This window comes from Trichoderma citrinoviride (genome assembly GCF_003025115.1).
Source record: "Trichoderma citrinoviride strain TUCIM 6016 unplaced genomic scaffold BBK36scaffold_11, whole genome shotgun sequence".
Taxonomy (NCBI): domain Eukaryota; kingdom Fungi; phylum Ascomycota; class Sordariomycetes; order Hypocreales; family Hypocreaceae; genus Trichoderma; species Trichoderma citrinoviride.
Window position 1 is genome coordinate 637,549 of NW_020194719.1, and position 19,662 is coordinate 657,210.

Consider the following 19,662-nt stretch of genomic DNA (forward strand, 5'->3'; position numbering starts at 1 on the left):
CCGCCGCTCCTCCGCATCCTCCTCCTGCAGAGCACTTTCTGGATACGAATTCGATTCGTTGCCGGCTTCCGCGGCGCTGTCTGGGCTCCTGGATCATCTTTCTCACATAATTAGCTGCTATGTGGTTTGCCACGGCGCCTGTATTGTAGCGCGAGGAAGAAATGCTGCCGCCTGTTGCCAAGTGCGATGTCTGTAGTACAGGCAGTTGCGGAATCGAGTCTGGCGGTTGTTCAAGATGGGGTCGAGGCTAAAAGCAAGCCGTGTGGTAGCCAAGAGCTGAGTGCAGGGAATGTCCCCGTACGAGCTCGACCGACTTTGAGAGTGTTAGCTGCAGCTGTTCTTTGTCCCTCACGGTCTTTTGCTCATGCGTTGCCGATGAGCCTGTTGCCTCTCTCTTGCACGTTTGGCCTCGTCTCACCCTTGTTCATACCAGAGCTCGCCGCTTCCAAGACCTAGACAGTGCTTTTTCCGTGCAAATCTCCCTTGCAGTCTCTACACAATTATGTGTAGATATGGTGATGACCATAACCCGGTGGTGGTTGACCGCCAGAAGAGAGAGATGCAAGGATGAGACACTGATGTCTTGGCCTGCGCTGTTGCGTGGAAGTGCCAAGAGTGCCAACTCTCAACTGATTCACACGTATCGATTAGCCAATATGCGAGTATCGATATCCAGTAACGAGGAAGGTGCGATTCAGACGGAGCGTGCACCTGCAGCAAATACATAGCCAACCAGACGTCATAGCTCCCATTTTGGACACTGTGAAGCATTAGTACTGTATTCCCTCAACTTCTTCCTTCAGCCATCCGTCTACCAACTCTGCGATATCTGAGCTGCTACGGATACATCTAGAAACAACTCGGAAGAAACGAACACTTGACGAACAAACAGAACAGCCTGCAAAAACCCAGAAGATCAGGTACACAACACAGTACGGAACATGAAGTAGAGTGCGCGATCGGCTTTGCTCTGTTCTGTCTGGTTGTTCGCTAATTGGAGAGCCAGAACTTTGTCTTCCTTCTCTCCAGCTGCCTACACTGTCCGGATGCCAATGCTGGCTGCATTATGAAGGGTCTATTTCGCACCCCGTTCATACTAAAACACTAGGTAATGAGGTACATGCCCACCCACAAGAGCGAGGCGCAGCAAGACGGACTTGACTGACCATCAAAGTGATTCCCAACTCCCAAGCAGAGCCCCATCTGGCGGCCCCTGCTTTGCCGCCCACACTTGGGACACACAGATTGGGCAGGCCTGGATAGGCCAGGACAGGCTGGGGTCTGACACTTGAGCTCAGCAGGGCCAGCAAAGTGTGTTGCGAAAACGAGCTACTTCGTACGAGCCACCGGGTTTCGCATCTGTCATCAGGCTATGGTCCATGCATGACCTGTCCCGGAGGCTGCAACGCGGCAGAGAGGGCTCCCGTCGCCAGGCTTCCCATCGAAGGGGCGAGAGCATTTACAGGCAGCCCCCAGAGCAGAAGCTCGCAGAAACTCTCGATTCTCCAGACCGGCAATGGCAGCACTGCGAGCTCTCGTGGTGCTTGCAGCTTCGGAGGGAGCTTGATGAATTCCGAGTCATCGGTGAGGGCGACGGCTGCTGCCGGGGGAAATGGATCGCTGGTAGCGTCGGGTCGTTCTCTAGTGGTGTCATCAGCTGCCTCCGCGACTACAAAGTCCTCACTAAAGCCGCCGTCTAGTCCGATTCATCGCCTGCCTGCATGGCAAGCAGCGCCTGAGCTATGCACGACTAAAGGCAATAATACCACCCACGGCACAGGCTGCTCCGTCCATCGTCCGCACTCATATAAAGAGGCACACTAATCAGCCCGGTGCTGCAAAGTATCTGTACCAGGGCCAGTCGCTATTTGGCGCTGTGGACAAACTTCTCTGCTTTACAACCTCCACTGAGAGTAGCCGCCCTCATCTCGCTGAATTTCCCACACCCTAGCCGCGGGCGGTTCGGCTCCTTGGAGCACAGTCAAAGCGATCCTTGCTGGGGAGCCGGTTCAAATGAAGGGATACATTTGACTTTCCCGAAGCACTTGAAGCTTTCCCTCAGCTTAGATCTCACCGAGACCTTTAAGAGGAACCTTGCCCCCCCGCCACATATCCGTGACGCCTGCAGAGTGGCCTCCCTTAACCTTGCTTGCTTGGCTCTACATATACCCAGGCAGCATACACGCATTCCCAGCGGGGCAGCTCACTCACCCGCCACCAAACTCTACTGGACTCCCTTCTTACAAGGCCACGCGCCTCTGCTGTCATTCGGCTATCTGCGCCCGTCAGGCCCATCAGTCGCCATTCTATATCCCTTCTCCCTCTTCGACTCTTCTTCCTATTTTCTTCTTATTTTGTCTTCTTATTTAAGAGACACCGCTAAGGATTACATTTACATCCCGTCTGCGTCTATCTATTTTCGATAAACTCATCTAGCCTCGGCTTGTTTCTCACCATGGCTTCTAAGACGGCATCTCGGAAGCCCCGTGTGAGCCGGGACACCGGCTTCCCGGAGCCATTTGATCAATGTGAGCAGAACACACCTTTGCCACGCCGCCGTTTCCCAGCTTCAATGGACATTTGACTGACTCTTCATTTTTCCTACATCAAGTCAGCAATACTACTCTCCCTCACCCAGACGCCGACCTCTCGCCAAACGCTTGTATAACACACGACGACCTGGTTGGCGACTATGCTCTCAAGAGAAAACGAATGTCATTCCTATCCCGAAACAAGAACAGGCGAACCCTCACCCATGGAAGCCTGGGCGCGCAAAGCGGTCTCGTCAATAGTGTCATGTCCCTGTCGCTATCCCGCTCCAGCAGCAGCAGCCTTCAAGTCGGTGAAGCAGCCCCTAAGTTGACGAGTCCTTCGACAGCCAGCTTCCAGTCCAAAAGCGGCAGCGAGAGCGCGGAATCGACCAAGAAGGAAGATGAGACACCGCCATCATCGCCCGACAGTATGAGCCACAGCCCGAAGAAGTCGCATCGGTTCAGCAAGTGGAGGCGCTCTCGAGGTGAAGACCGGGATTGAGCTGTTGGCCATATACATACCGCCTTTTGACACATCGTCGACGACATACACCGTACATTTCTTTGCTTTCTTTGGAGACCGGATGCGCAAAGGGAAAGGGGACAAAAAACTGGAATGAATTTACGACTTTCTTTTGTGACCTGGTTTATACAGATATACAGATATTTCACCTTAATCTATAAGCGACGGAGTTTTGGGGCGGGGTTTGAAATTGGGAACATGGCAGCAACAGATGGATGACACGGCCATTCTCGTCAGATCACGGGTAGTGCTGCTGCTTCATCCCTTCAAAGAAAAAGGGAGTTCAACTCTGACTTCGCACAAGTTTACAATGGCTTGGGACCTGGTTCGACTTTGTGAATTTACGACATGCAGACTGAGAAGTACCATAGCTGATATGTTGATTAAAGCTGAATATAGTGGCTGTGTAAACAATTACGACCAGCAGCACGCTTTCATGATGATGAGACTGTCATCTTTCTTGATTAGATTCTCATTCCTAAAGAAACTGGAATAGTAGAGCAACTAGACTATGCACAGGCGCTTTCCGCTACGACTCAGCTGTGGAGCTCCATCTTCCTCTTTCCCCCCTGAATGACACAAATGGCATGAAGATCTCCTCGCCACATCTAGCTGCCACGGTAAGTGGTGTAGCTGTACGGACTCAGCAGCAACGGAACATGATAGTGCTGCCCCTGGTCGACCCGGAACACAACAGTCGCCTCCGGGAAGAAGGTCTGGTCCTCGCCAAAGTAGCCCGCGGTATCGAACCGCAGCGTCCACCGCGAAGGCCCCTGCACGGCGCCGAGGACGTCCTCGAGGGTGTAGATGGGGACCTCACCCGAGGACGTCTCGGAGCTGTAGGGCAGCCAGACGGTGATGCGGCCGTCGTCGTTTGTGAGGGACTCGAAGGTCTTGAGGGCGTTGTGGGCGTTGTGGCTGGAGGGGTGCGCGGAGGCGGAGGAGACGGGGGCGGGACCCTCGAGGCGGACGCGGAGGCCCTTTGCGGGGCGGCCGGCGGTGGTGTCGAGGACGTGGCAGGTGATGCGGTCTTTGTTGCTGGCCATGGTGGATTGTCTTTTGGTGTTGTTTTTTTTTTTTGGATGAGATTTTATTTTGAGAGTTGTGGTGGAAGGGGGTTTATGTGAGAGGGATGAGATATGGTGAGATGGTGGGGTAAGGCTGCTAGACACGATGCTCCTGGAGTTGTAGATGATTGAAACGAAGCTTGAGGAGTAAGGAGAAGAGAAGCGCCCGAAAGGAGGGAGGGATCTTGCTTCTTTATATGCGTCCAGCCGTCTCTGCCGTCTCCAGTAAGGACCTGCGAGGCTGTGATTGTGGGATGAGTTCAAAATGCTCAATATAGGATTCACCAAAGGTCGGGTCAAGTCAGTAGTGTAGGACTTTGGAGCTGGTCTTCTTTTATAGCGGGCATCCAATCAGTGCGAGCCACGCTGTGCGCCGGCCGCCGTTGGTGGAGGTGGCCGCCTGTCGAAGGCTTCTATTCTGAGGCGGGACTGTTGGTTCGGCAGCAGGCTGTGATGAGTTTCATGTTTGGCGAGTGTTGATTGCTTGGTTTGTATTGCTGGATTCAGTTGCAGCTAGGCTGAGACTGACGAGATGCAGTCAAGCTAACCACCGCATGCTACCTTGTGACAAGGCTGAATACTATCCAATGTCGTCACACCCCTTCCTACCTTATGTATTTCTGTCTCTCTAAAAGCAACGGCGAATGTACTATATTATGGCATTAAACGGTCCCAAAGATAAAGCGTGTAGCCTCTCACCACTTGGCCGCCATCGACTGTCGGCACTATTTTGTCCGCCACTGCCCCTCCATCGGCCGTCGCATCTCATTTTCTTTCGCCTTCCAAAGGCCTCGAACCGCTCTTATCCGCCCCCTTCTTGTGACCGTACCTACATATGTATGTAGTCCTGTAGCCTTGCCAGCCATCGTCTGCGTCACCGCTAGCCTCGCCTCCTTCTCTCCTGCCTTCTCTTCGACTCTTGTTTTTGCTTTCCTCGTTCAACCAGCTTATCTAATCTTTGATTTTATCTCTTCTGATACTCCTTCTTCTTCTCTTCTCTCCTCCATCTCCAGCCCTTGATTACGCCACCCCGCAATCCACATACAGCACAATGGCCGCCGTCATCGACGACGACGCCCTCGAGCCGTCCCTCCAGTCGCTCCTCGACCAGCGCTCCCTCCGCTGGATCTTCGTCGGCGGCAAGGGCGGCGTCGGCAAGACGACCACCTCGTGCTCCCTGGCCATCCAGCTGGCCAAGGTCCGCCGCTCCGTCCTGCTCATCAGCACCGATCCCGCGCACAACCTGTCTGATGCGTTCAACCAAAAGTTCGGCAAGGAGGCGCGCCTCATCAATGGCTTCGACAACTTGAGCGCCATGGAGATTGATCCCAACGGCAGCATGCAGGACCTGCTGGCTGGCCAGGGCGAGAACACGGAGGATCTGAATGCCATGGGCGGGGGGATTGGCGGCATGATGCAGGACCTTGCTTTTGCAGTACGTTTAGAAATCCCTTCACCAGGATGCTATCGATCTGTTACGGACTAAGCTAATCGTTACTGTGTCATGTCGCAGATCCCCGGTATCGACGAGGCCATGTCCTTTGCCGAGGTCCTCAAGCAGGTCAAGTCCCTCTCGTACGAAACCATCATCTTCGACACCGCCCCCACGGGCCACACCCTCCGCTTCCTGCAGTTCCCCTCGGTCCTCGAAAAGGCCCTGGCCAAGGTCTCCCAGCTGTCGTCCCAGTACGGCCCGCTGCTCAACGGCTTCCTCGGCTCCAGCGGCGCCCTGCCCAACGGCCAGAACCTCAACGAGATGATGGAGAAGCTCGAGTCGCTGCGCGGCACAATCTCAGAGGTCAACGCACAGTTTAAGGACGCCGAGCTCACCACGTTTGTGTGCGTCTGCATCGCCGAGTTCCTCAGCCTGTACGAGACGGAGCGCATGATCCAGGAGCTGGCCAACTACGGCATCGATACGCACAGCATCGTCGTAAACCAGCTGCTGTTTCCCAAACAGGGCAGCGATTGCGAGCAGTGCAATGCTCGGCGGAAGATGCAGCGCAAGTACCTCGATCAGTACGAGGAGCTGTACGCCGAGGACTTCAACGTCGTCAAGATGCCGCTGCTGGTGGAGGAGGTGCGAGGGAAGGAGAAGCTGGAGAAGTTTAGCGAGATGCTGGTGAAGCCGTATGTTCCGCCGCAGTGAGGGTGATGGAGGGAGGAGGGGATGCGGCTAGCTGCGAGGAGAGAGAAATACACAGAAAGAGTAAAAAAAAAAAAAGACTAAATTTTGAGACGTTCTACGGAGTACGAGCAAGGGGATCTGTATTGTATGTGTCTAGATGCTTTCCCGGGATAGATTTGTACACGTTAGGGGCTACGATACAGGTTTTCTGTGTGGTCGCGGTTTCACACGATTATGATTGAAATGTCAAGCTTTGAACGAATTTGCTCACGAGACTGGAGAAAAGGCGGATGATGGAAATTCGTTTCTTCAATTGGAGCTTAGTATCGCCCCCGACCTATCCTACCAAAATATCCCTAACAGGCGCTTTCATCACGCCTCAACCAACCTACTATCCACCCTCCCCCCTTCCTTCAATCCAGACCGCAGCCATCCTCATCCTCATCCTCTCTGTACGAGAGGGGATTCAACAAGAGAAGAAACTTGGAAACAAAACTTTCCGCGTGCCTTTGATGCTTCGTCATCCTAAAATAGGGAAGAAACCGTATATATAATAAAAGAAAAAACCAATGCGATATCAATGCCAAAACCGATAACAGGAGGGGAAAGAGAGAGAGCAAATGTGAATGGGGAACGCCTATTCCAAGTTTCAAGCTGACTGAGGGCAGCCCGGGTTTTGTCGCAAGAGAGGCTGTGCGATAGTATGTCCTCCATGTTTGTCCATTGTATGTTTTGTGTTTTGTGTGCTTACTAGCTGGAGATGCAATGCTTTTTTTTTTTTTTTGTTTGGTTTGTGAGGGTATGTGTATTTGTGTATTGTGTGGGTGGGTGTATGCATAAAGGGGGATCGTTCATTAAGAGCGAACAAAATGGGGAGGAGAAGAAATGGCTTTCAAGAAGCCAAACCCCATGGCAGCCTGAAAGCATAGATATCAAAGATGGTCAAGACAGAAGTTATTCATCCTGCCTCATTGCACTTTCTCTCAAAGCTCGCGGTAGTCGCTTGGCCGTACTCTGCGTTGCTTGTTCTGGTGTCGATGCGGGTTGACGGGTTTCCGGAAATAGGCGTCCTCTTCGCCGGCGCAGGCGCCGCCTTGAGGAAAGTTGCCGCCGTTCTGGTAGCCGTTCATCATGCCTCCGGCCATTGCGCCGCCGCCCATCCTGCCCATGCCGTTCATGTTGTTGCTCATGCCACCCATGTTGTTCATGCCCCAGTTGCCGTTGGCGGGGCCGCCGCCCATGTTGTTCATGTTGCTCATGTTGTTCATACCGTAGCCGCCGTTCATATTTCCGTAGCCTCCATTCATGTTGTTGAAGCCTTGCATGCCCATCATGGGCATATTCATCATGGGCATGCCCATGCCCATCCCCAGGTTCATGCCCATATTCATGCCCATGCCGCCCATGCTTCCCATACCCGGCATCGGCGGCATACCCATCATGTTTGGCATCATACCCATGCCTCCATTGAACATCATGTTATTCATACCCATGTTGGGCATGTTGGGCATCATGTTGCCATTGGCCATGCTGTGTGACTGCTGGTTCTGCATGGCGCGGGGCCCCTTGGGTATCTTGGGATTCTCCAGGAAATCCTCGGCGGGCCTCTTCTTCGACGAGGCATCCTCTGCCTTGACAACCTCAATCTTGCCGCCGGTGGTTGAAGTGCTAGAAACGAGGCTTTTTGACTCGGCTGAGGGAGATTTGGATGACGAAGCGGCCCGTTCTGTAGCTGTAGCTGGTGTGTCGGACTTTTCCTTTGGAGATTCGATGCTGGTAGGCAGCAGGGCCTTGCCCTCAGCGGCGTCTCCCCCTTCGTCTTCCTTCTTCTCTGCATCCTTGGCTTGATCGTTCTCCGAGTTGCCCGCAACTCCTTCCGAGGTGTCCTTGGGCGACGATGGCGGGGTCACCTTGGCAGCTTCCTTCTCCTTAAGGTACTCCTGAATCTTCTTTGACGCTTCCTCGTCGGGCTGGAGATCATCGATTAGCACACCTTCGGTCTGACAAGCAGGGCAGACGAAGTCGCTTTCGATGAGTGCGTTGGTTATGCAGTCATTGCAAAACGTCTTCTGGCAGCACGGGGTTTTCATTGGCTCTATGAACATCTTCTTGTCAATCGAACACTCGAGACCACGCTCCTGCACTTCCTTGTCCTCCTCCCGCGCAGTCTTGGATGCGGAGGACGAGGATTTGGCCTTGGCCTGGAACTGTTCCCAAGATGCCTTGTCTGGCTCGGCAATGACAAAGTCTCCTTCGGCGTTGACCATGATTCCCGAGGGCCGCTTGGTATCATCGCCTTCAGACTGAGCTAGGATGACAGACTTATCCACCTTTTGCAAGAACGAACGGGGAATGCCAGTGGTACGTTTGACGCGAGGTCGATTGTCAAAGTCAGGGTCATCGTTGGTCGGGCACAGCTGGATCCAGTGGCCCTTGTTTCCACATCGGTAGCAAATGTAGCCATTGGGAGGATCATGGTCAGGAACATTTGCTGGCCGCTTGGTGCCAGGCTTGAAAGGAACTGGTGCTTGGCTATTTTAGAGAAAGTGGTCAGCAACGAATATATACCAGATGAAGACGGGGAAAATGTCATGGACGTCAAAACTTACTGAGACAACTCTTCTTGCTGGGCTGACCACTGCTCCGTTTGGGCAGCGAACATGGCCGCCATGCGGTCCTCCTCTGTCATGGCATCGTTCATCTGGCTGAAGGCATTTGTGCTCGGCTTGGACGCCGATACCTTGGATGACTGCTCCTTGCGGCCGGCGTTCTTCGCCGCCACGGGCATCTTCCCCGAAACATATCGCGCAGCTCGTCCGGCTCCAGGCTTAATAGCCGGCTGTCGCCGAGCAATCACGGTCGTGGATCTGGGAACAATCGTTGTGTCATCGTCATATTCTGACAGTCTTTGAGTCAGCACTTGACACGCTCGGTGATGCAAGGGATGGGCTTTGTTCGTTGATAACTCACCTTCACTATTATCGTCTGTGTAAATGAACAGGTCGAAATCCGTGCCATCGCCCAGTCCGCTCTTGTTGATGATTTCACGCTTGAGCTCGAAGACTGAGATACCTGTGCCATCAAATTCCACCCTGGTGGGCTCCTTCTGCGACTTGAACTTGAAGAACACTGAAGAAGACATCGTTGCTGCTGAGGAGGCTGGTTCTCTTTCCTCTCGTTTTCGGTTACGGGTAACAAAAGCAATAAAGAGAGCGAGGGTAAAGAGGTGAGGACGTTAGACTCGTCAACTGCAAGCCCGAAGTGGTTATATATCTGTGAAGTAAATACGTCGGAAGAACTCAGTCGTATAACAATGACTAAGTGAGTATTGATTTTTCTTGTTGCTAGAACCTTTTTCTTTTTGCTTTTTCTTCTTCTCTTCTGCTCTTTGGGTGTGCACCTCCGTGCTGTTTCAACTCAAGCTGAACTCAAAATAATCAATTCTGATTGTAATTGGAAGAAAAAGAACAGAGACAATAGGGCAAATTGGGTATTGTGAATAATGGAGTACAAGCGGCAAAAGCCAGAAGGAAAGACAACCCTAGAGTTCCCCCTCACTTCCTGATCACCATAATAGACCAGCCTATGCACCAGCAGATAAACAGCCCTTTGTTAGCCGTCTTCGGAACCTCCGTGAGACAGACTAAGCAAACTCCAAGAAAACGGAATCAAGCGAGGACGGAACAATGGGAAGTAATTCAGCAAGTCGATCGTCGGCGGCGGAGGAGATACGGGAGTCGCTCCGTGGGCGACGTCGCCAGACGGCTTGGTTACGAGGGCGAATTCACCAGAGGCTGAGACGCACAGCGATCGCGCAAAGCGAGGCCGCGGGGGCTTTCAAAGTCGCCGAAGCCGCTGCTCAGCGTGTCTAGAATCGATGGACGGCGCGCGAGCAGTTTCCCGGCCGCGATTCCTCGATGAGTCGGTGATGGTTTCGATGGCGGTCGATGGAGTCGGTGGTGCGAAGGGGAGAATGAGGAGGAAAAAACAAGAAGCGGAGGACGGGGACTGCTAAGGCCATTATTAATGGGACGCGGTATTGATAACGAGCCCAGGCCGCTTTTCGTCCCAACGGCGTTTGTCAGGGCCGGCAAAACTTTTCTCCGGAATGCACCGCTCACGTGTCCCGGCTCCGTATCTGAAGAGGGCAGCAGGTGCAGCATCAACGGGGCAATTGGGAGCGAACCTTGAAGGACGAAGGAGACTTTGGAGGTACTTTTGTCGCGAACGTCTTGCCAGTTCTCCGCTCAGACACAAGCCGGCTTATTTCTCCGATGGGGCAGCCTTCAAATCAGGTACCTCTGCGGTATCCCGTTCCTCGTCCAATTGCAGCACCTTGATTGTTCGCGCCTGCCGTTGGTAACCGGCTCACCAGGAAAAAAGTTCCCCTCCATCTGCCCCGCCGCGTGAAGCTTCTGCAGCAGGTGCGACTGCTGGAACTTCGCGCTGAAGCAGGGCCGTCTGAGGGAGGGCGACATGCCCCGCACCGTTCTTTCTTCATGACTTCTCTCCGCTGCTCGCGACAAATCTGGACGAGAATCAAGCCCTTCGCTCCATTCTCTCCTTTTGCTCTTCAGCCTCCTCAGATCCCTCGATTTGCCTCTCGGCCGTATCTCACCGACTCGATCCGTGCTCACCAAGCAAGAAAGATGGCGCCTCAACTCGACAGCTTTTTCAGCCAGGTGGACAGCTCTGCTGACCACTTCATTGAGCGTCTTCGCAAGGCTGTGGCTATCCCTTCCATCTCGGCCGAGGATGCCCGCCGTCCCGATGTTGTTCGCATGGGCCACTTCTTGGCCGACGAGCTGAAGGCTCTGGGTGCCGAGGTTGAGCTGCGCCCGCTGGGCAAGCAGCCTCACAAGGAGCACCTCGACCTGCCCCCCGTTGTCCTCGGACGATATGGCAACGACAAGAACAAGCGAACGATCCTCGTGTACGGACACTACGATGTTCAGCCTGCCGAGAAGAGCGACGGATGGGCAACCGAGCCCTTCGAGCTCTCGGTTGACGACAAGGGCCGCATGTTCGGTCGCGGTTCGACCGACGACAAGGGACCTGTCCTGGGCTGGCTCAACGCCATTGAGGCCCACCAGAAGGCCGGCGTTGATTTCCCAGTCAACCTGTTGATGTGCTTTGAGGGTATGGAGGAGTACGGCTCCGAGGGTCTGGACGATCTGATCAAGGCCGAGGCCAAGAAGTTCTTCGCCGACGCCGATGCCGTCTGCATCTCGGACAACTACTGGCTCGGAACGGAGAAGCCCTGCTTGACCTACGGTCTCCGAGGCTGCAACTACTACTCTATCGAAGTCTCTGGCCCTGGTGCCGACCTGCACAGTGGTGTGTTTGGTGGACAGGCTCACGAGCCCATGACCGACCTTGTTCAGGTCATGGCTTCTCTCGTTGATTCCAAGGGCAAGATCCTGATTCCCGGCATCGCGGAGCAGGTTGCCCCTGTCACTCCGGAAGAGGAGAAGCTCTACGAGAGCATTGCTTTCACCATGGAGAACTTGCACGAGTCCCTGGGCAGCACCACCACCATCCACGAGGAGACCAAACCCACTCTGATGGCTCGCTGGAGATACCCCTCGCTGTCACTGCACGGCATCGAGGGTGCCTTCTCTGCACCTGGTGCCAAGACGGTCATCCCTGCCAAGGTCGTTGGCAAATTCTCCATCCGAACTGTCCCCGACATGGACATTGACGCGACCAACGCCGCAGTCTACAGGTATGTCGAGGAGCAGTTTGCCAAGCTCGGCAGCAAGAACACCATGAAGGTGTATGCCCAGCACACCGGCAAGTGGTGGGTTGCCTCACCAAAGCACTGGAACTTTTCCGCCGCCGCCAAGGCCGTTAACCGGGTTTGGGGAGTTGACCCCGACTTCACTCGAGAGGGTGGAAGGTGAGTTTTTCGTCCTGTCTCTGCTTTAACCACCGGATGCTAATATCGTTGTGCAGTATCCCCGTCACCCTCACCTTTGAGGAAGCCACTGGCAAGAACGTCCTGCTGCTGCCCATGGGAAGCTCAACGGACGGCGCCCACTCCATCAACGAGAAGCTTGACAAGCGCAACTACATTGAGGGCATCAAGCTGCTGGGTGCTTACCTGCACTACGTCGCCGAGGAGCCCCAGAACTAACTGGAAAATGAGTAATAAATGGATAAATAAATTGAAGCATTAGAGGCATGCGCATTGTTCATGATCAAAAGGCATAGCATGCTTCATCTCTTGCATGAAGATCACAGTCCATGTGAAGGTCTGTCAGCTCACACCAACCGATCAGCAATTATTCCCTTATCACCACCGAGGCCCTGCTCCACCCGTGCGTCTGACGGCTCGTCCGGCTGTTGTAGCGGCCCAGCTTAGCGGCATCTGGGCCCCAAGTGACACGAGGAATGGATCGATTGGAGGCCCAAGCTGCAGAGCCCGAGACAAGTCCCGGCGCTGCAGCCCGCCGCTAATCACTAACGGGCATTTTGACGCCCCATGACCCTCGAACTGGGCGGCGGCCCAAGGGAGCTCTCAAGCAGTTGGGCATGAGATGTCACTTGGAGGTGCTCTACATACATTAGTATCTGACAAGTTGTTCCATGTACGATTGATAGTATGAACATTATTATGGCAATATTTGAAAAAGGCAAGTCAGACCTGGATATCATACATAGAAAACTGTCATGGTATAGCAGTAAACGAGTCTGAAGACCCAATCACGCAGGTATAGGAACTGACGTATGATGCTGAGAGCTGTGTATCACCCGGCAGCGTTCTGTACATTGGGCGCAAAGGAACGGATTCAGACATCGGGTGTTTGTATGCGGGGTTATTGGGTGATCAATCATAGCAATGCCGTAGCGGCACTCGCCATAGTCCATCCTTTCTGTAGGTGAGAGACGATAGTATTACAGTTTGTGGTGGTAGGGCGGTGTCGGATGTTGTGTTGGGGTCAAGCCACCGGGGAAGCTTTCAATCCCCAGCAGCACCTCGTTTCTGGGCCCGAGTTTGTTTCTTTTCTCAGACAATCTCTCCTTTTGCTTTACCGCCATTCGCTGCTGAGCACCTCCTCGTTGCTTCTCTGCTTCGACTTCCTGGTGATTTGAAGAATCTAGTACTGCGAATACTGCATGGCGAGCTTGATCTGGGGCGCCTCCACTCTCAACGACGACGACACTCCCGCCATGGTGCGTGAGAGCGGCATCTCGGCTACCAAGCCCGTCTTCCCCAGCTACCTCCTCCCCAGCTTCAAGTTCGCTTTCCCCGGCCGTCGCCGCCATTCCGCATCATCCACATCGTCCACAGCATCGTCCACACAATCGGAGTCGTCAAGCGTCGTCTCATCGGCAGTGACCACGCCGGCCGGCTCTCCTCCAGATGGCCGCGATTCTGCTGCCTTTGATGCACCGAAGAAGAGCAAGGCATCGTCGCCGGGCCGACGGCGGCTCTCTCGGACGGCGGCGGACACGCTGCGCTGTTCAAGCTGTTCGACGGACATCGCGTTCACGTCGCAGATTGTTTCCAAGGGATTCACCGGTCGCTATGGCCGTGCGTATCTGATTTCGCCGGCCACGCCAACCAAATCGTCGTCGTCGTGGTCGTCGGCGCCCCCATCGCTGCTGAACATACGGATCGGCAAGGACGAGAATAGGCAGCTCGTCACAGGGTGGCACGTGGTGGCGGACATTTGCTGCGGGATATGCTCGCGCAAGCTGGGGTGGAAGTACGTGGACGCCAAGGAGGAGTCGCAAAAGTACAAGGTGGGCAAGTTTATCTTGGAGACGGAGCGGGTGGTGACATATCGGAGCTGGGAAGATGTGCCTCTTTCCGAGGAGGGCCGGGAAGTCGCATGTGGGATGGAGGCGGACCGGGGAGGGGAAGATGATGATGAAGGAGAAGAAGAAGAAGGGGGCGAGAGGGAAGAGGAGGTTGAGTTTGATTCTTCGGATGAGGAGGAGTGCGAGGCTGTTTTTGCTGGGGTTTGGGATGCGGAAACGGCTGCTAGGCGGAGGATTCGCTTGGGCAAGTGAGTGGCTGGCATGATGGTGATGGATGAGGTTGTTGAGACTTTTACGAGATACCATTTTGCTGCAACTCTTTGCTTTTCTTTTCTTTTCCCTGCCGCAGTTACGAGGGGCAAGAGGATACCCAAACAACAGTTGCAACTTTTCTTCATATTTCCTACCTTTTTTGAGCTCTAACAAGACGATAAGATGATGGTCCTTCAGTTACAATGTACTATGCGATTCGGGCTTTGGCTTCGTTTATTTGACTTTCACAAATCCATGTCCCTTTTGCGACGTCGAACTTTGTGCATGTCTTGTCGGTGCAAGATTAGATATTGATCCATCGCGGCACCAAGATAGCATTGACGATAATGAGAATCATCTCTGCATCTCGCAAATAAAGCGGTGTTTCGTACCTGTGCACCAGATATCTGTATCAAGGACAGTCTGTCATACTTTGGGCATCCGACATCGTGAAGAGTGTGCAACCGAGGGCGCGTTTGAGCTGACAACACATAATACTCCTACAGACGCCTATCGGTACGACGCGCAGCCGGTGTGTAATGGGCATGTACAGGGAGGCTGATGTGGCATAAATATAATCAAGATAGTGGCGGGAAACCTACTCTGATTGTTGAGGAGGTTTCATCTGTGAAGTACAGGAGGATATCGCCAGATGCAAGGGGGCTGATGGTGATGAGCTGGACCAGAGGTGAGGTAAGGCAAGGTAAGGCAGGTGAGGCAGATAAGCATACATGATACAGGGACAATCTGGCCGTGTGTTGCCCTCGCTCTCATGTAGGAAGTAGATGGTACATGTAAGGGTCTAGGTCACTTGATGCTTTTCTCAAGCTGCCTTCCCCCCCTTCATCTCCCATTCAAGTCTAGAATCCTTGTGGATGGATGGGGGAACGCACACCGGCTTCAAGCCCCCTGAGCGGGATGATATGCGCCTCGTACAAGCGTTGAGATGGTGTATGAGTACAATGATATCTCTGCATTGTATCTAGATACAGATTCCAACGGTATTCCGTGCCTGTCCAGTACTTTCTAGTCTAGTCCTCTGGCGATCTGTGTCGTGATGCCACGAGCGGTGGAGCTGTTCAAGATAGATAGCGGGTTCATCTCCAGCCATGAAAGGCATTTTACGGAGCCGTATGGTGTCACCGGTGGGCATCAATGACTTGCAGGTGCCCGTTCAGCGCCCAAGCCTGGATGTAGTTGTACTGTACTTGTACTGTCGGGTATGTGCATCCGGACAAGCAGAACTTCAGGTCAGATGGGATGCTACAGTACCTAATACTTGTACGCAATCCCATCACCGTTGACGGGCTGTAATTGCTAATAATGAGGGGGACCCTTTGGGGGCGCTGCCAATTCCTCTTGAACTCCCGCGAAAGGGGGACAGGGGTTGGCAGCAGCAAATCCCAGCCGTCAAGCCCCGTAGGAACCGAAACGTGGGGGGAATTTCCAGCGGAAGCCATTGGAAGGCTGGCCCCAGAAATCCGGCCGCTTCCATTTGCTGGCTGGCCAGAGAGCCGCAGTGTCGTCATCTCGTCACTTTGTGCAAATGACTGCATTTTCCCTCTCTCTGCTAATTTTTTTTCCTCTTAGGCTTTGGCCATGAATTTAGGAGGTACCTTAGTGAGTACAGTACAGTAATAGTGGACTTGATAGTGGACTTCAGAGTCTGAGCAGGTGCCACAGCGGGGTGGGCGGTGAACGAATTGTGTCGAGCAGCCCAAACAGCTCGAACCCACAGCTGCGTAACTGGTTTGACGTTGACGTGTTGATGCAACCAGCATCCTCTGCGCTTCAGTCTCTGCCTCTCCCCTCCGTCGATCGCCTGTCCCGAGTCTCTCGACGCTCCCTCTTGTATCATTATTACCACGGCCCTCTCACGCCGATACCTACAGCTACCTACCAGCCTCGGCCAGCTGCCGCCCTGCCGCCTCGTACCGGTACGTCGCTGCGTCGCCTCCTTGGGCCAGATTCCGTGCCCCGCAGGGTCCATGCATCCCGTCGCCGTGGCCATCCATGCCAGTCCATGCCGTGCCATGCCCTGCTAGGCGGGCGAGATGGTGGTCATGGCGAGATCAGGGTGGTGACGGATGGCGGACGAGCTGGTCGTTGAAATGGGAGCTCGCCCACGCTCGTGACCCCCCTGATGCCGGCCTTGCGTATCCTGTACTTTGCATTCCTACTCCTCCAGCCATTTGCTGACCTACCTACTGCTACTGTACAGACCGGCCATCGGTGTCACCTCCAGAGCCCTCAAGGTTATTTATCACGCCCCCGAGACTGTTGGACGAGAGCTTGGCTACGTTGTTCCTGGCCCCTTCTTCTATTACTGGTCCATCACGACACCCACCACCACCTTCGCCGCCGCCGCCGCAAACTGGTAATTGATACCCCTCCGACAACTTCGGTCATCGCAGCCGATTCGAGAGGCGTCCGATACATCGATACTTCGACACAACGACAATTTGATACCTCCCGCATCCCAGATGCAAGGCACGTCGAACCACCGCTCTCGCGGTTCCGACGACTACGGGATCTACGATGATGCGAAGACGTACTATGCGTCCGAGGAGCGACACAGCAACCGCTATGGCGTTCGAACTCGAACCTACTCCCAGGTAGGTGTCATCGGTGAAGACCAATGCAATCATACTCAGGATTGAAAGTACTGACGCAGAATGCTATAGAACAGCTTGGTGAAGCAGCTGGAGAGAATGGGAGCCACGGAGCCATTCCGGCGCGGGAGCCACGGTAAGTCGCCTCGTCCTCGCATGTGGGATACATGGTTTTAACCTGAGCCTCACAGATGAGACCACCATGGATCAAGGTCGCCGGTTCCTCGTCAATGTGGATGCCACCTTGGAAATCCTGAAGAACCAAGAGGACACGGATGGAAACATGCAAATTACGATTGAGGATAACGGCCCCAAGGTCATTTCCCTTAGAACGGCTGCCTCGGCTGGCCACAACCGCTTCGAGGTCCGAGGGACGTACATGCTGTCGAACCTACTGCAGGAGTTGACGTTAGCCAAAGAGTACGGCCGGAAGCAGATCATCCTTGATGAAGGCCGCTTGAACGAGAACCCTGTGGACCGCTTGTCCCGCTTGATCCGCGACCATTTCTGGGATGGTCTGACGAGGCGAATCGACGCATCTAGCATTGAGGTCGCTGCTCGTGACCCCAAGGACTGGACAGACGACCCTCGCCCGAGAATTTACGTGCCTCTCGGAGCGCCCGAGCAGTACGAGTACTATCAGAAGGTCGCTGCCGACAGGCCAGAGCTCCGCCTCGACGTCCAGCAGCTTCCGGAGAATATCACGGTCGAACTGATCCGAGACCTGAACGATAAGCCTGGTCTGCTGGCCGTGGCCGTGGAGAAGGTGGAGGAGGATGACGGCAAAGGTAACAAGACGACCACCCTGAAGGGCCTTCCCTTTGTCGTTCCTGGCGGCCGTTTCAACGAACTCTATGGTTGGGACAGCTACATGGAGTCCCTCGGCTTGCTCATCCATGAGAGGGTTGACCTGGCCAAATCCATGGTGCTCAACTTTTGCTTCTGCATTGAGCACTATGGCAAGATTCTCAACGCCACTCGGTCTTACTATCTTGCCCGATCTCAGCCCCCCTTCCTGACAGACATGGCGCTTCGAGTGTACGAAAAGATCAAGCATGAGCCGGATTCCAAGGAGTTCTTGAGACGAGCAATTCTCGCGGCCATCAAAGAGTACCACAGCGTCTGGACCAGCGAGCCTCGATTGGACCCGGTGACGGGACTTTCAAGATACCGACCCGACGGTCTAGGAGTACCCCCGGAAACGGAAGCCACGCACTTCGTCCACATCTTGGAGCCCTACATCAAGAAGCACAATATGGGGTTCAAGGAATTCGTTCGTGCCTACAACTATGGTGAGATCAAGGAGCCCGAGCTCGACGAATACTTCTTGCATGACCGTGCAGTCCGCGAATCCGGCCACGACACGTCCTACCGCCTCGAGGGTGTCTGTGCCAATCTCGCCACGATCGACCTCAACTCTCTCCTCTTCAAGTACGAGACCGACATTGGACGAACCATCCGAAGCCTCTTTGGCGACAAGCTGGTCATCCCAGCCGAGTTCTGCGCGGGCACCCCCTATCAGCCCGGCGAGTCCGTGTCTTCGGCGGTCTGGGATCGGCGTGCCAAGCGGAGAAAGCTGACAATGGACAAGCTGATGTGGAACGAGGAAGAGGGCATGTTCTTTGACTATGACACGGTCAAGAAGCAGAGGTGCACCTATGAGTCTGCCACGACTTTCTGGGCGCTCTGGGCTGGGTTGGCTACGCCCAAGCAGGCTGCCGATATGGTAAAGAAGGGCCTGCCTAAGCTCGAGATGTTCGGAGGTCTGGTAGCTGGAACGGAAAAGTCTCGAGGCGAGCTTGGGCTGGAACGCCCCAACCGGCAATGGGATTACCCCTATGGCTGGGCGCCTCAGCAGATGCTGGCCTGGACCGGCCTGCTCCGTTACAGCTTCACCGAGGAAGCCGAACGCCTCGCCTACAAGTGGCTCTTCATGATCACCAAGGCCTTTGTCGACTTCAACGGAGTAGTGGTGGAGAAGTACGACGTCACGCGGCCCATCGATCCTCACCGTGTCGATGCCGAGTATGGAAACCAAGGCCTTGATTTCAAGGGCGTCGCGAAAGAAGGGTGAGTCCTCACCGTCTCCTGTTGCTGCGTAGATGCGATTTCGAGATGATACTAATGTGAATATGATAGGTTTGGGTGGGTCAATGCCAGTTACGTCTATGGTCTCCAGATTGTGAACGCGCACATGCGACGAGCGCTGGGAACACTTACCCCGTACGAAACGTTTGTCAAGGCCATTGAGCTGAACAATGAACGGGCCATGGCCAATCTGACCCTGTGATGATGTTGACTGCGGAACCGAATGCCGAAGCGGTGGCCGTCCCGAGACGACACAGTACAGGGCTAAAGAATGCCATCATTGCCGGGGTGAAACGCTGAGTGACCAAAACCTGGCTGAAGGGGGAGGTCGAGTCGAATTAGAAGGTTGTGAAAAGCTATTTGCGACTCATGCGCCGACTGCAGCACACCAAGAAAATAAAAACAAAAAACAAGCAATAAAACAATGTTGTTTGGAATGGTTTGGTTCGATTCGGTAGATGGGCTCTAATGTAGTCGGGTATCTCTTGAATAGAGGCTGTTTGGTTGTAGGAAGCAATGAATGCCAGAAGCTGCAGCTGTTTCGGTTGCATTCAAGTGCAATGCCTGTGACCCAAGTGCAACTCTTTTGACAAAGATTGGCTCTCCGTGATAGGTCGGCAGGATAGATGGACGGAACGGAGTTGTTCGGTTTGCGTCGACTCGCCGAGAAGGATTCGGGAGTCATACTCGCTGA

The 19,662-nt window shown here is 54.2% G+C and overlaps 7 protein-coding genes across 7 annotated transcripts; 5 read left to right on the forward strand and 2 right to left on the reverse strand.

Annotated features, from left to right (window-relative positions):
• Positions 1–2,455: 2,455 nt before the first annotated feature.
• On the forward strand, positions 2,456–3,033 carry BBK36DRAFT_1124712 (hypothetical protein; the record flags this gene model as incomplete). Its single annotated transcript, XM_024891185.1, has 2 exons — positions 2,456–2,528; positions 2,612–3,033. The coding sequence occupies 2 exons, from the start codon at positions 2,456–2,458 to the stop codon at positions 3,031–3,033; spliced, it is 495 nt and encodes a 164-aa protein (XP_024747547.1).
• Positions 3,034–3,662: 629 nt separating this feature from the next.
• BBK36DRAFT_1123785 (putative transthyretin-like protein) lies at positions 3,663–4,100 on the reverse strand (the record flags this gene model as incomplete). The annotated part of the gene is made up of 1 exon (XM_024891105.1): positions 3,663–4,100. One exon carries the CDS (start codon positions 4,098–4,100, stop codon positions 3,663–3,665), a length of 438 nt encoding a protein of 145 aa, XP_024747548.1.
• Positions 4,101–5,172: 1,072 nt separating this feature from the next.
• BBK36DRAFT_1178691 (anion-transporting ATPase) lies at positions 5,173–6,270 on the forward strand (the record flags this gene model as incomplete). The annotated part of the gene is made up of 2 exons (XM_024896142.1): positions 5,173–5,556; positions 5,635–6,270. 2 exons carry the CDS (start codon positions 5,173–5,175, stop codon positions 6,268–6,270), a joined length of 1,020 nt encoding a protein of 339 aa, XP_024747549.1.
• A 961-nt stretch (positions 6,271–7,231) lies between these two features.
• On the reverse strand, positions 7,232–9,391 carry BBK36DRAFT_1178693 (DWNN-domain-containing protein; the record flags this gene model as incomplete). The annotated part of the gene is made up of 4 exons (XM_024896143.1): positions 7,232–7,384; positions 7,445–8,781; positions 8,859–9,147; positions 9,220–9,391. The coding sequence occupies 4 exons, from the start codon at positions 9,389–9,391 to the stop codon at positions 7,233–7,235; spliced, it is 1,950 nt and encodes a 649-aa protein (XP_024747550.1).
• Positions 9,392–10,458: 1,067 nt separating this feature from the next.
• BBK36DRAFT_1136029 (CNDP dipeptidase) lies at positions 10,459–12,768 on the forward strand. The gene is made up of 5 exons (XM_024892844.1): positions 10,459–10,486; positions 10,522–10,536; positions 10,576–12,148; positions 12,205–12,410; positions 12,576–12,768. The coding sequence occupies exons 3-4, from the start codon at positions 10,749–10,751 to the stop codon at positions 12,383–12,385; spliced, it is 1,581 nt and encodes a 526-aa protein (XP_024747551.1). The 5' UTR covers positions 10,459–10,486; positions 10,522–10,536; positions 10,576–10,748; the 3' UTR covers positions 12,386–12,410; positions 12,576–12,768.
• Positions 12,769–13,422: 654 nt separating this feature from the next.
• On the forward strand, positions 13,423–14,268 carry BBK36DRAFT_1123753 (yippee-domain-containing protein; the record flags this gene model as incomplete). The annotated part of the gene is made up of 1 exon (XM_024891099.1): positions 13,423–14,268. The coding sequence occupies one exon, from the start codon at positions 13,423–13,425 to the stop codon at positions 14,266–14,268; it is 846 nt and encodes a 281-aa protein (XP_024747552.1).
• A 2,483-nt stretch (positions 14,269–16,751) lies between these two features.
• Positions 16,752–19,170, forward strand: BBK36DRAFT_1143059 (glycoside hydrolase family 37 protein; the record flags this gene model as incomplete). The annotated part of the gene is made up of 4 exons (XM_024893569.1): positions 16,752–16,883; positions 16,953–17,016; positions 17,072–18,950; positions 19,020–19,170. 4 exons carry the CDS (start codon positions 16,752–16,754, stop codon positions 19,168–19,170), a joined length of 2,226 nt encoding a protein of 741 aa, XP_024747553.1.
• Positions 19,171–19,662: the final 492 nt, after the last annotated feature.